The 12,772-nt window shown below is 27.5% G+C and overlaps 1 protein-coding gene across 1 annotated transcript in view; it reads right to left on the bottom strand.

Annotated features, from left to right (window-relative positions):
- Nucleotides 1-1,597: 1,597 nt before the first annotated feature.
- The window catches only part of LOC108722248 (uncharacterized), a 12,375-nt gene continuing 1,200 nt past the window's right edge, over nt 1,598-12,772 (bottom strand). Inside the window, exons 2-5 of the mRNA XM_018447238.1 lie at nt 10,561-11,765; nt 10,356-10,479; nt 8,301-9,274; nt 1,598-1,748 (exon numbers count right to left, since the gene is read on the bottom strand). Coding sequence (XP_018302740.1) covers nt 1,598-1,748; nt 8,301-9,274; nt 10,356-10,479; nt 10,561-11,765 — 2,454 coding nt within the window. The remainder of the gene's footprint in view (nt 1,749-8,300; nt 9,275-10,355; nt 10,480-10,560; nt 11,766-12,772) is intronic.

Here is a 12,772-nt window from a genome sequence, read left to right as displayed (position 1 = left end):
TAGCTTTGATAACATAACTGTTATGTCCTCTGTAATAGTCCGATCAAAAATTTCATCCATCTTGAACAAAAACCTGAGAAATTTGAAAAGAGAGAAAGATAAAGAGACTCTATTAATTAATCTTAAATGTAATGTAATATATAATAAACAATACTATAATATGTACATACACATACACACATATATATATACATATAGGTATGTATATACATAAAATAAATTAAAATAAATTATACAAATACATATATAATATTAAAGAATGAATAATATAACTAAAATAAAATAATTTTATTTTAGTTTTATTATTCATTCATATGTATTAAAGTAACTGGTCCTATTTCTGAATATACATATATTGTTTAAAATGGAATACATGAAGATACAAATGTGACAATATTAGAAGTGTAATTCTTGCTCCATTTTATAATATGGTACTTTTGTAAATTTTATTAAAATAATTATTTAAAAAAAATTAAAGATGAAATTTTAATTAAAATTAAAAATATAATTATATTTTTTCTCCTTTTTTAAAAAAATTAAAACAAATAATTATTTTATATTAATGCACAGTAAAAATACTTTGGTTTAGGTAAATAAAATTGTGCTATAGAGTTTCTCTCTACATGTCTTTTATCATCTTTTCCTTCCACGTTCAGCTAGTCAACTATAGAAAAGAGAGGAAAAAGTTAGATGCAAGTATATAATACCTTTCAACCTCTGATTTTCTACATCAAAATACAATAGCATTTTTGCTTTCTATTACAAATACATAATTTCTATAAATTGTTAAGGTATTTATCAGAACAAAGAAACTAAAACATGTTTCCTCTCAAGAATATTTAAATAAAGATAAATAAACAATGTAATAACAGCATTTGCATAATACAATCTACAAACATAATATAAGATTTATATAAAGCACGAAAATTTTGACTCTTACCAAGACTTTTTATTTAAGGAACCTTTCTTATTCAAAATTTATCTCCATCATCACAAACAATCACAGATAAACATTATTTTCTTCATATATCTTCCTCGAAATTTTTTTTTGTATCGAAAGATGTCTACAAATCAATAATTGCCGAATTCCTTACGTTATCTGTCTGATTAAAACGTAGAAGTCCAATCTTCATCACCACAGATATCACGTTTGGAGTATATCGATTTTTATTGCTGTTCGAACGAAGCTATGATACACGCTTCATATATTTACAAACAGCAGCAGTTAACGATTGAAATATCACAAGCAGTCGTCAAAATTCGTATCGTTAGTTAAGTTTGGATAAACTATTTGCAACGATGGTCGTTAAATATTCTATAAGATTAGATAAACACTAACTTTTTAAATTTTCATTACGGACGTTCGAATTTACCCGATTCGATGATATCAGTCTTGAACTGGCAACTGTGTATAATATTTGAAAACACGTGCGGTTGACATACAATTGACTTTGAGAGCGATTTGTAATTCCATTTATGTTTCAATGTAAATTAACTTTAATATTGGTTCGACTTAGTCTTTATCTTTTTCTAATTCTTAGAACTAGAAAAAGATGAAGAATTAGTTGAACCGAGATTAAAATTTAACTGCATTGTGTTAAAAATGAGCATTATTGGTTGCGTTCAGCTGATTCAAGTATTGCGGAGCGGATCCGTGAGCGCTTGGTGTCATTGGGTGATCTAAAAGAATACACCAATAGCAGCATGCGCTTACTGATCCGCTCCGCAACAGTTCAGTCTGCTGAACGCTATCAATATCGAATCAATTGATTAACGATAATAGCTGAACGTTGAAATATATTTTACTGCTTTTCATTCGCAATAATTTGAATGTACCTGACAGCTCGTAATAAATCTTTTATTTATTCTCTGCGATAAATATTATATGTGTGAGAACGTTATAGAAATATTAATTGAAAATCGACCGATGGAATTAAACACACACGAGTGAAAAATGCTATTTCGGCAATGCTATTCTTCAATGCTATTTCTTCAATGCCTAATAATTTTTCGTGTAAATTTATACAATTTTCAATTCAAGCAAACTGTGCGTCAATTATTTGTAGATTTTAAATCACAGTCCTAAACCGAAGTGAAATAGTAAGGAGATCCCGGGGTAAGAAATTTCGACTGAAGTAATAGGGTAAGGTTGCCGAAATCGCACCACTTTTTACTTAATGGCTCATAACTCAGAAATTATGAAGAATGTTCTTAAGTTTTTTACAGCATAATAAACTGTACTCTTTTCCCTTTCTTATGTAATTTTTTCATAATTTTTTTTGCGCTATTATAACGTTTAAAATCAGTATTTTTTCAGTATGGTGCGATTTAGGCAACGAGGAAATTCCACACCAATATTCCTCATTTAAAACATTATGATAATGTAAAAAATTTAAAAATTACATAAGAAAAGGAAAAAATTGTATCTTATTATGCTGTTAAAAATTTAAGAATATATTTTTCGTAATTTCTGAAACACATGATAATTTCAAGAAGTAATTTAAGGAGTTTCTACGTGAAACAAAATAAACACTTCGTAGATTTACAATATACATTTTTACATAATAATGAATGGAATAAAAATGTAAGAAATGGAAAGATATTATGTAACGTGCAATTTAAGAAGTTAGATTATGGTGCGATTTAGGAAACTAGAGCATTTTTTAAGTTTTTGTTTATTTTATCTATAAAAAAAATGTAAAGCAAACTTTAATTCTATTAATTTAATTTTAATAATATTCTAATCACGCCAAATGGTCAAGACTTAGGCTATTTAAGTTATATTTTCTGTAATTCTGCTATGAAATACGTTGAAAAATAGCACAACGCTATCACGATTTTTTTATTTATCCAAATAACAACACTCTTGTTACACTTTATATCACGAGCATAACAGAGTAGCATTACAGTATCACGTAGTTCTTAAATAATCTGTAAGAAAGTATATAAATACAATATTGAATTTTTAAGCGAGGTAGTGTGATTTAAGAGTAGCCGGTGCGATTTCGGCAACTTTACCCTATTTATCGCAATAAATTATTCACTGTTTTTAAGATGCTTGATAGCATCAAATTATTTGCAGCAATAATATTAAATTGCTTATCAATTTAATTTGTGATATTATTGCTCCAGCTTCTGTTTAGAATTGTATTTCAAGACCGATAATTAATCGGTCTACAGTTTGCTTGAATTAGAAATTGTATAAATTCACAAGAAATATTATTAACACCGCTTTGATTATATATGACATTTTTCAATCATGTGTGGAAATAGATATAATTTCTAGATTTTGTTAAATTTTATCACTTTTATGTATATCTCTTGATGATATCAGGTTACATAATTGTAAATAGAAATACAAGTGCATTTTGCATTATATTGCATAATACATATAACATATAGATTATGATTGTATATTGTATAAGTGTATTGTGTCACTTACATTCTTACATCTGTATTATGATATATGTACGTATATCATTCTTTCTTTTTTTTTCTGAAGTATTCGTTGCATTCTATATAAAAAGTATGGAATAGTGCAACGAAAAATGGATTTAAAATCGATAAATATAGAGGATGTTTTAAAGCATTCTTTTTGAGAGCTCGAGGTATTAATTCATTTAAAAAATTCCAGTTTTATATTTATTTAAAAAATGTAGAAAATAGTATCTATTACTGAAATCGCAACATGAGAGATATGGAGTGTTACAGACTCTATTTTATAAACTAAAATTGATTATACCGTATAGTGTACTTATGTATAATTATCTATACATTGTACAAATTGTTTATCTATATGTACATTTTTTTAAATGTTCGATCAATTACGCGAGTAATTGTACTAATGGTAAATAATATAATTTTTTTCTAGGTGATCAAAATCGTATTATCTGATATTATACGAGTATGTGTATCACATCAGATATCTAAATAAGTATAACAATCACAAGGCATTATTTATTTCGATGTCAATTATAACTCTTAGATTATCTTAATGATAAGGAAAAACACGAACTAATGAGAATACCATATGGTACAAGTTAATGAGAACAGTGCGCAAAAAATGGTTAAAAATTTTTATCGCTTTAATACAAGAACAAGATAACATCAAACTCGACTCTCTTCAGAGTCATTTTCAGCAATCAAACAATTATTTTAACGTATTCCTCCTCAATCCAAAAAGGTTAAGTCACTTGCAGGTTGCCGAATCTAAAATAGTATCTTTATAATAAACAAATATATTGGATAATCTATGATGCTCTTGAAAGATTTTTTTGTTAAATGACTCCTTTCATTGTATTAATTATCTTTTTTATGATATTCTTTCCATTATTATAATGTGGAGATTTTCTTCTACATTTAATATTTATAGAAGGAACTCAATTTATCTCTTTTCATGAAGCCTAATTTTCACAATTTTTCAGAATAGAAGTATTAAAATTAAAATTATTTTTGATAAAAAATCATTTTTAGTTATTACTTTTAGTTTACATCATAATCTCCCCGTTATAAGAATATGAAATTTTTATTAATATCATAATTCGGTTTACATGATGATAAAATTTCAACATATAATTGAGAAGAAAGGTTTGATGAAGCTAATGTTTGCCTAAAATGTTTAAAATAAAATTCTTTTGTTTCTAATCTCTTGTATGTATATTTTATTAATCACAATCATCATTTTAATAATACATGTCACATATGTATATACATATTTTTTACAAATATTTATACGTATGTATTTGTTAAGTATGCAAGGTAAAAGTCAAATTTGCATGCAGTGTCTCTGCGGTAGTGGAAAATCATCGAATGTTGACTATAATGTATTGTATTTAGTTTGTGTAATTGAACAATTTTTCATTGCTTCTTCTTATTTTACACATCTATCATACCTCGAAAAGTGTAAAATTATTACTAATATATCAATAAACAATTATTAATATATAATTATTAATACAATATGTCTATAAAATATATTATCTCCTACATTTTGGAAACGGTTAAAATTTATGAAAAACCGCGATTTATGTGTTTGATCATTTCGAAGAGTTGCATTATATAAATAACTACTCGAAATGATCAAACATGTATTTCGCGGTTTTTTATAATTTTAAATTGTACCGAAATGTAAAAAGGGGTGGGAATAGAATTTAAAAATACCCTATTATTAAGATAGATAAAAATTAATGTAACGACAAAAGAGCAATGAAAAGTATTACAACTGTAGTATCCAAATGTCAGTTTTCAGGAGAATTATTTGCACAATAATGTTCTTTTTGTATATAGATAAATTATATATTTTTAAAACAATTTCGAAACGATACAAAAATGTCGAATAAATATAAAGCACTGAATATATACAAAATTATATGCATTGGTATTATAACGTTTGTTGCAAATACCTTTAGAAAATTGTAAATAAAGATGCTCAATGTTATTACATTGCACAAATATAGTTACAATGCTATTCATTGGATTGGACAGAAAAATTCTTCCGAATGTTTTCTTCATTTTTTATACAGCACTAGATTCATACTACTACTTCGATACTACTTCGTTACTTTAGGATAACTATATATTATGACTAAATTTAATTAGAAAAATAATTACAGAGAGATCTCGCGAAGTCGGTCAAATGACTTATGACTTATGACACTTATGTGAATCTGCCATTCGACTTAAAAAAAAAATTTTTTTAATACGCATTAAATTAAACTAGATTTGTATCCGTTTGTGCCACTTTCCTTTTTGTTTGTACCTTAAGGAGTTCAAAAATATAAAGGGTTGAAAAAAAATGCTAACACTTTTAAAATATTTTAAATCCACAAGAATGATTCTATCTATAATTAAAATATTTCCAAAAATGACATAGTTTTCACCTCATTTTTTTAAATTTCGGTACACTCACCCCCTTAAGGGTATAAATGAAACCGGTTATGGTACAATCGGGTACAAACGATTACAAAGCAGCATCCGCTTGCGGATTTAAAATATCTCAAAATGTTGGCATTTTTTCAACCCTTTATATTTTTAAACCCTTTAAGTATAAACAATGATACAAATGCTAGCTTAATTTAACGCGTATTTAAAAAAAAATTTTTTCTTAAAGTCGAATGTCAGGTTCACATAGGTGATCGAATGTCTTGAAAAGGATTCCGCATGATTTATATAAAAAAAATTGTTTCAGTTAATTTGCTTGAATCTGATGCGATATGTTATATTATAATTCTTGCATCCCTGATCAGAAATCTAAATGGACCATACACTTACATGTTTAATTTCTAAGAAAAAAGCATTTGAAGGTCTCTTTTATGAGACCCGTTCATACGTTTGCTTATACGAGTTTACATTTGCGTGCTCGAGTATATATATATATATATACATAAAAAATATATATATCAAACTCGTGTAGATAAATGTAAGAATGAAATTTTCTATATATAAAAAGAGATTTTCAAATGCTTCTAACTTAGAAACTAGTAAAAGCATTTTGCTATTAAAATCTTTAATCAGCGATGCAATAACTATTATATATTACAAATTCAAGCAATAAATTGACTAAAAACGTTCTTTTTTCATGTAAATCGGATTCGAGATCCTTTTGGAGAAAGATATTTAAAGAAAGAAAGAGAAAGATAGTTTCTGTGTATTATTACATAGAAAAAATTTATTTTTGTATTCTTATCTACTTTGTTACTGAAAAATTTAGGGAATTTTAAAAACGATCAATAATACGTAATTTTGCGAATAACTAATTAAAAGTACGAAATAATCAATATAGAAGATAGTTAGAAAAATGATAAATGATATTATTAATGACCAAAAAAAAGTATTTGTGCAACACTCAATGCATATTTTTTCTCGATTTCGTGCAAAAACAAAAAATATCGTTATAAACGAAATGTTTTATAAAATGTATCGATAATACAGAAAAAATACTAAGATACGTATTCCGATATTAGAATATTATTAAAAAATAATAAAATTTTACTCTGTCCTAGAAAAGACATGCAAATACTTTTTCCATGCTTTAACAAACATAATCGTATAACAAAAGAATAACTAACCTACTCCTCCAGGCGTAAATTCCGCAGTAATCGCTCGGAATATTGAACATTTGTATTACTGTATAACTTCATACATTCGCATATGAACATGTACGCATTGTACTTTGCTGCAATTTCTTTTTTAATTAATAAAGCGTGATATTTACAATAGAAATTTTCATCACAAGTACTGAAAAAAACATACATAGATATATTTAGTATGCAATCATATACATATAGGATCCGTATAAGTGACGAATCCTTTTTTTCTTATAAATTAACAGAGATTAGACCTAAATAAATATAATATGATTGACATGTTAACATGTTGTCACCTGATCAATGCAAAGAGTCAGAAGTTGATCATATCGCAAGGCCGCAACAGAAAGTCTAAGTGTACTCATAATAGTGTTTAGTTAGAAATTATGTTTAATTTTGTTATATTTATTAGGTCTAGCTCTGTTAGTTTCTTAAAAAAGGATGATCACTTATTCTCGCGAGGGCATTCTGTATACTTATATACAGCTACTCTTATAAAACTTTTTTGTTAAAACTATATCTTTTTAAGTTTATATAACATTCTAATATGTTATATTTCTATAATATATTTATGGTAAATATTTTTGTTTCTCTCTCTTTCCACCGTTAATAATATTTTATATAAGTTTTTATAATATAGATAATTCTATATTTAATGTTAATGTTATATATATAATTAATATATTACACATTAATCGATTCCATTGTAACATTAAAAACACTTTTAATTTCTTTTTAAACTTAGGAAACTGTTGCCTTTACCATATTTTTTAAAATAATATAATAACGTTTTGCATATAATATAATATTCTTTCAACGTTTCAATAACATTTTGTTAAAGTTGTTAGGGTATTTCTTCTGACAAATTGTACATTAAAAAAAATAAAAAGTGATAGCAAAAGAGATGTCATTTGGTGTAAAAAATAATTACAGTGCTTTGCGAACTCGAACACAAAAATTATAGAGAATTATTCAGAAACGCATTACTTTAATGTACGTATAAGTATACTTTTGATAATACACAAGTACTAAAACGTCGCTTTTATATATATATATATATATTAATCTTTTTAACCAAAGAAGAACAATGATAAGAAAATAGAATTCAAATAAAATAAAAGAATAGAAAAGTGGAAAAAGAACAAATATTCTTGTAATTATTATAATAATTAAGAAAACATATAATTTTCGAAACAAAAGAAAATATTCACGTACCATTTTTTGTGTGCGAGAGGCATTGTCTCAAAATCGTATTCAAAAATATTGTACATCCATTTGTGAATCTCACTAAAATATATTTCTGCTTTCAATTGTGGATCTATATTTTGAATGCGTTTAAGCCAAAGATCGTACATTTTTCCATAATATGTTTTGCTGACAATAGTATTTATGGAAGACAGAGTCCTCAGCAGGTTATAGCAAATCGTTTTGTGGTTGTCGCTTGTCATGTTCCTTGTAACACTTCTAGCAAACTTTACGATTGCGTATAGCAGCATTATAAAAGTGTGCTTGGGAAATGTGTCTAAATACATCAAAGCGACTTGCGATGCATCGGCAGTGATACGCATTATGTTTTCGTATGCCATCATTTCGTCGGTCCAACCAAATTCATACCAGTATATGAATGTCATTTCGTTCGCAACTACTATGTACTCCTTCTCGAAGCAATGCAACATCATGTGACGTATAAAAGCCTCTCGATCGAGCTTGAAAGATTGCACATAACTGCGCAACTTGGGATGGCATCGTGGATCTGTGCGCAGTCGTCGATGCACAAAGAGGCAACGTCTCTCATATTCCTGGATTATTTTCAGTGTATTCATCATAGGTTGCGTTTTTTTTATATCGAGTGGTTCTAAATGACAGCTACTTAAGCGTATTGTTTTGTAATCCACATTTAGCGGTGCATTCGGAAAGTATAGTAGATCAGTGATTATGTTATTTACAAGTTTTACTCCAAGTTTGTATATTACGAATTTTGAAAAAATTGAATTAAATTTCCTTAGCAGTGATGCCTTCGTGATTAATATTACTATTAAGTGTGTGAAATTAGTTCTATGTGTGTAGATTTTTTTTTCCACGATGTTATGTATATGTAATAATATAGTACGCATGTTGAACTCTTCAAAATAGCTATTTGTCAGATAAGGGATATAAAGTTCGTTTATTACATCATCCACAGTCACTATCTGTGAAAAATTTAGGAATAAAATATTAAAAAGAAATTCTAATAAAATGATAATTCGTAAAAATGAACGCAAATTACTATCATAACACATAAGTTTCAATCAGCGTTTAACAGTAAAATTGATCAAAATTATATTCAAATAATACTTAAGAAAAATGATACATTCTTGTTTACTAAATGTATACATATATAAAATGTTAAATTAAATATCTGTTTAATATTAAAAAATTTGTATCTTAAAAATAATGAATATGAACAGATAAAGTTACAGAAAAAATTCCTCATGTATCCGTAATTTTATAAGAGAAAAATATGACGTATGCAAAAATATTTTAGATTTTTCTTTTAATATCATATAACTTTTGTTTGATTAATTCTTTCAAAAAAATTTTCTTTAAACTACTTAAATAATCTGTTTTAAATGGTGTTCCTTTGCAATAACATAAATAATCAAGGTATTTCTCCGGCTACAATCGCGCTAGAAAGTTAATCGCGTACAACTTACGAATGCTCTCTGAAGAGAGAAACTTTTGAGGCGAACGTATGCATGTATACACACACGCATAAATGTCTTATCTGTGTGCACAAACACTAGTCCGCACTGAAGACAGTTGAAATGTCACAAATGTGGCAACAGCATGTCCTTGTCTCGCCGCTGGGCGTGCGAGAAGGAGAATTTCATCAAATTACAAATTTAAACTATTCTAATTCAGAAATGGCATCGTTAGGCCTCCCCATTTTTTTTATAAGATTCCTATGATATTTCTACATTACATATTTATTTTTTTTTTAAATCTGTAGAAGATTTTCGCCTCAAAGTATATCATTCGGCAAGGCTTGGTATAGGAGTTTACGTGTTAAAAGACTTAAAAAGCTGAAACTTTGAAGGTGAATATTTCCATTTTGAAATTTTATATAGATAAAATTATTTTAAACATAATATCCAAATTTCAAAAAAATCTGTAGAAACTCAATTTCTCGGAGAAATACCTTAAAAATATTGTAGATATTATTACGACTAAAAAAAAATTATAGAATTACATCAAAAAATCAGATGTAACATTTACAAAATTGTATATCACCTGATAATCCAATACTTTATTCATAAATGTTCTAAAATTTGTATGCCATGCCCTGCGTTGCTGTAAAACTATATTTTTCAGAATGTACATCAGCACGTTTGATTGATCTTTTTTTAAGTTGTAATAGTCAAGTATAAAAAATGTAAACATGTTTTGAAATAAAATACTATCAGATGATTCAATGTTTATTTCATAGATTATTAACTTGCTTAATACATCCTTTGGGTTTAATAGAATAAAGATCAAGAGGGCATGGCATTTCTGAGTATTCATCATTGATCGTGAATTATTGAATTCACCAACAAGTAAATTTTGTTGTAAGAATGTGTCAAAGGACTTTTCATTATACAGATATTCTAGACAATTATCGTCGAAATGTCGCTCCATGTATTGTAATATAACTCTGTGCAAATCGTGCTCCTTTAAATAGATCAATATTTTCAGTACCGATATGTATATCCGGTATTTTTCTGTTTTAGTATGCAGATATGCGAATTTATAATAGAGATATTCGAGTACAACATAAAAATCATTAAGATCCAAATATTTTACTCTCTGTCTGATAAAATCTAATGTATACAGGTCCCACTCTTTATAGCGTTTAATCAGTTCCTTTATACCATGCAACTTGCCTTTGGCAATGTCATGGTAAAGTTCTTGAAGAGTTAAAATAGATTCCTCGGATTTCATTGGCCCTATAAGTTGTTCCAGGCAAAGGAACAATTGCTCATATTTCATCAAAAAATTATTCTGTTTCATAAATTCTCTAAGATAGTGACATTCAATTATGATAGCACGATGTAGTGAAATCATAGTGTTCTCATCATCAACGATGTTTCTCCAGATTGCATACTCGAAAGAGTCAACGTGCTTGATTTGATTCAGGAGTAGAGTGATCAATTTCTGATCTAATGTTATTATAATGGATTTTACCTCGTTCGGAGGAAGTAAGTGATAACAATTTATATGTTCATTGCCGTATGTGAGCCTGAACAGCATTGCTCGATCATTATAGTTTTCCAAATAATTTTTAATTTTGCTACTTATGCACTTTTTGATACACTTAAGTATGTTCTTCACTAAAATACCGTGTTGCAAGTATTTGTTTTCAATAGATAAATTATGAGAATTGATAAACTTAAGGACAAGCAAATTTAACAATATTTCAAAATACGCTATTAATTGGTGAACACAATTCATCACATTTTTTATTGATATAGTGCCTAAATGCAACCACAAGCATTTATAGTATACTTTGTAGATTAGAAGGAGAATAAGGCGTTTGGCTCGTGAAATTGCCAATCCATCTATATGTTTGATCGTTAGTTGTAAGATCTCCACGCATAAATCCAATGGTATGTGCACGAGCGATTCAATCAGCAAATCCTCGCACCGCGAGTACCATATTATCTGTAGATATTATATAATTAAACTATGTTAAAAATGGATAATACAAAATATATTTAATATCTAAAGAAAAATTATATTTAAATTGAAGAAATCATTTGTTTTGTTGATTTTTTGAAAAAAGTTGAAGTGAAAATAATACCATTGAGAAAAATAAAAATTTACTTGATTTAAAAAAATTCAAATCAAAGAAACTTTCTTAACAAATTTCTTTGACTGAAACAAATTTTTTTTTAATCTAAGAAACTTTCCTCTGGGTAAAGAATGTAACTTCACTTATACGTATATATACAGGGTGCCTCACGGGAAGGTATTGAAACTAATCAGCTGTCATTTTCGAAAGTATTCAGTTATTGAAAAAACAAAAATTATGCTGAAAAGAGAGAAGTCTGCAATTTTTAATGAGCATAAATAAACTTAAACAATAAGAATCTTATTTTTAGACCGTACCATGTGAGAAACACAATTAATAATAGAAATTCAAAGACCTATACCGGTCAAAGCTAGATCTTTAACGCTTTTAAATAATTCAATGTGAATTATATATATACTATATATATACTTGCATATATAACATATTTGTAGTCCTTCGAACTGCGCGCCGAATTGGTTTTCCGGACTTATAAACGCAATTAACTACTGGAATAATATCACGAATTAAATTAAATTGACAAGCAATTCTTAAATAATTTTGATGTACAATCAGGCATCATATTAGCAAGATGTTAATGTGCTGAAAAACTGTAAATAAATTTAAGAAAAATATTACTTCGGCCGGAGTCGAACCCGAATCTCTTACATTCCGTGTGAACGTCCTTATCAGTTAGACTACCGAGGCCTTAGTAATATCTTTCGCATAAATAAAATTTAACAAAATGTTTGTGTATCAGTTAATTTTATTGATGAAAAATATGTTCATAATCCCAAGGAGTAATTTTTTCGGAGTGCGTACCATCCGAATTTGTACAAAACACAATTTTGTTACGAAAACTTGTAAAAACTTTTTCTAA

Source organism: Mycetomoellerius zeteki, unplaced genomic scaffold, assembly GCF_001594055.1.
Source record: "Mycetomoellerius zeteki isolate Tzet28-1 unplaced genomic scaffold, Tzet1.0 scaffold20, whole genome shotgun sequence".
Lineage (NCBI taxonomy): Eukaryota > Metazoa > Arthropoda > Insecta > Hymenoptera > Formicidae > Mycetomoellerius > Mycetomoellerius zeteki.
This window is presented reverse-complemented; position numbering and strand designations above follow the sequence as displayed.